Genomic DNA, 689 nt, shown 5'->3' with positions numbered 1-689 from the left:
TTTGTGGTTCGGATGGTTGATACCTTCGTTGCGCTGCTCTGAAGCTGGATCGCTGACGATAGAGTCCATCAACTCTAACTTCGTCTTCAGTTTTCTGAATATCATTCACGTGTTTCTTTGAGATTTCAGCTGCTTTACAGGTTGAAATGATTTTGTCTAGGGTTAGACTCGGTTCCCGAAACAATCGTTCGCGCAAAGCCACGTCTCGTATCCCAATAATGACACGATCACCAATGAGCCTGTTTTCCTGAGCTCCGTAGTCGCATTTCTGAGCCTGCAGTTTTAGCTCAGTTACAAATTCGTCAACGGTTTGCTCTGGCTTTTGGCTCATTGTGTTAAAAATGGCTGTCGCTTGTGTGACGCTTTTGTAAGGTGCATACAGTTAATCAAATTCGTGCAGTATGTAATCTACTGCATTCTCTCTTTGCCCGCCTTTGACAATCTCTCGTTGGTTGCAGAGGAAAGGTTTGCGTAATTCGTCTTGCCTGAGGTCCAAGGCAGTGGAGCGGAAAAGCTTTCCGAGTTGCGATAGGCTTGGATGCATATTCACAGGCTGCCTCGAAGTTAAGGTGCGATGATTTCCACTCCTCCCATGCTCTTGCTAGGTCAGGCTGGAACGGAGCCGGCGGTTGTAGGGAATCAGATGCAATATTGTTGCTGCTGTTTCTTGTTAAATGAAAATATGAACG

The 689-nt window shown here is 46.0% G+C and overlaps 1 protein-coding gene across 1 annotated transcript in view; it reads left to right on the top strand.

The window, feature by feature from the left end:
• Positions 1 to 341: 341 nt before the first annotated feature.
• LOC8035607 (head-specific guanylate cyclase) overlaps positions 342 to 689 on the top strand; it is a 50,121-nt gene continuing 49,773 nt past the window's right edge. The window contains exon 1 of the mRNA XM_042289656.1: positions 342 to 367. Coding sequence (XP_042145590.1) covers positions 342 to 367 — 26 coding nt within the window. The remainder of the gene's footprint in view (positions 368 to 689) is intronic.

The sequence above is a fragment of the Ixodes scapularis genome, unplaced genomic scaffold, assembly GCF_016920785.2.
Source record: "Ixodes scapularis isolate PalLabHiFi unplaced genomic scaffold, ASM1692078v2 PGA_scaffold13__105_contigs__length_92229423, whole genome shotgun sequence".
Lineage (NCBI taxonomy): Eukaryota > Metazoa > Arthropoda > Arachnida > Ixodida > Ixodidae > Ixodes > Ixodes scapularis.
The sequence above is the reverse complement of the archived record's forward strand: the minus strand, read 5'-3'. Positions and strand labels throughout refer to the sequence as shown.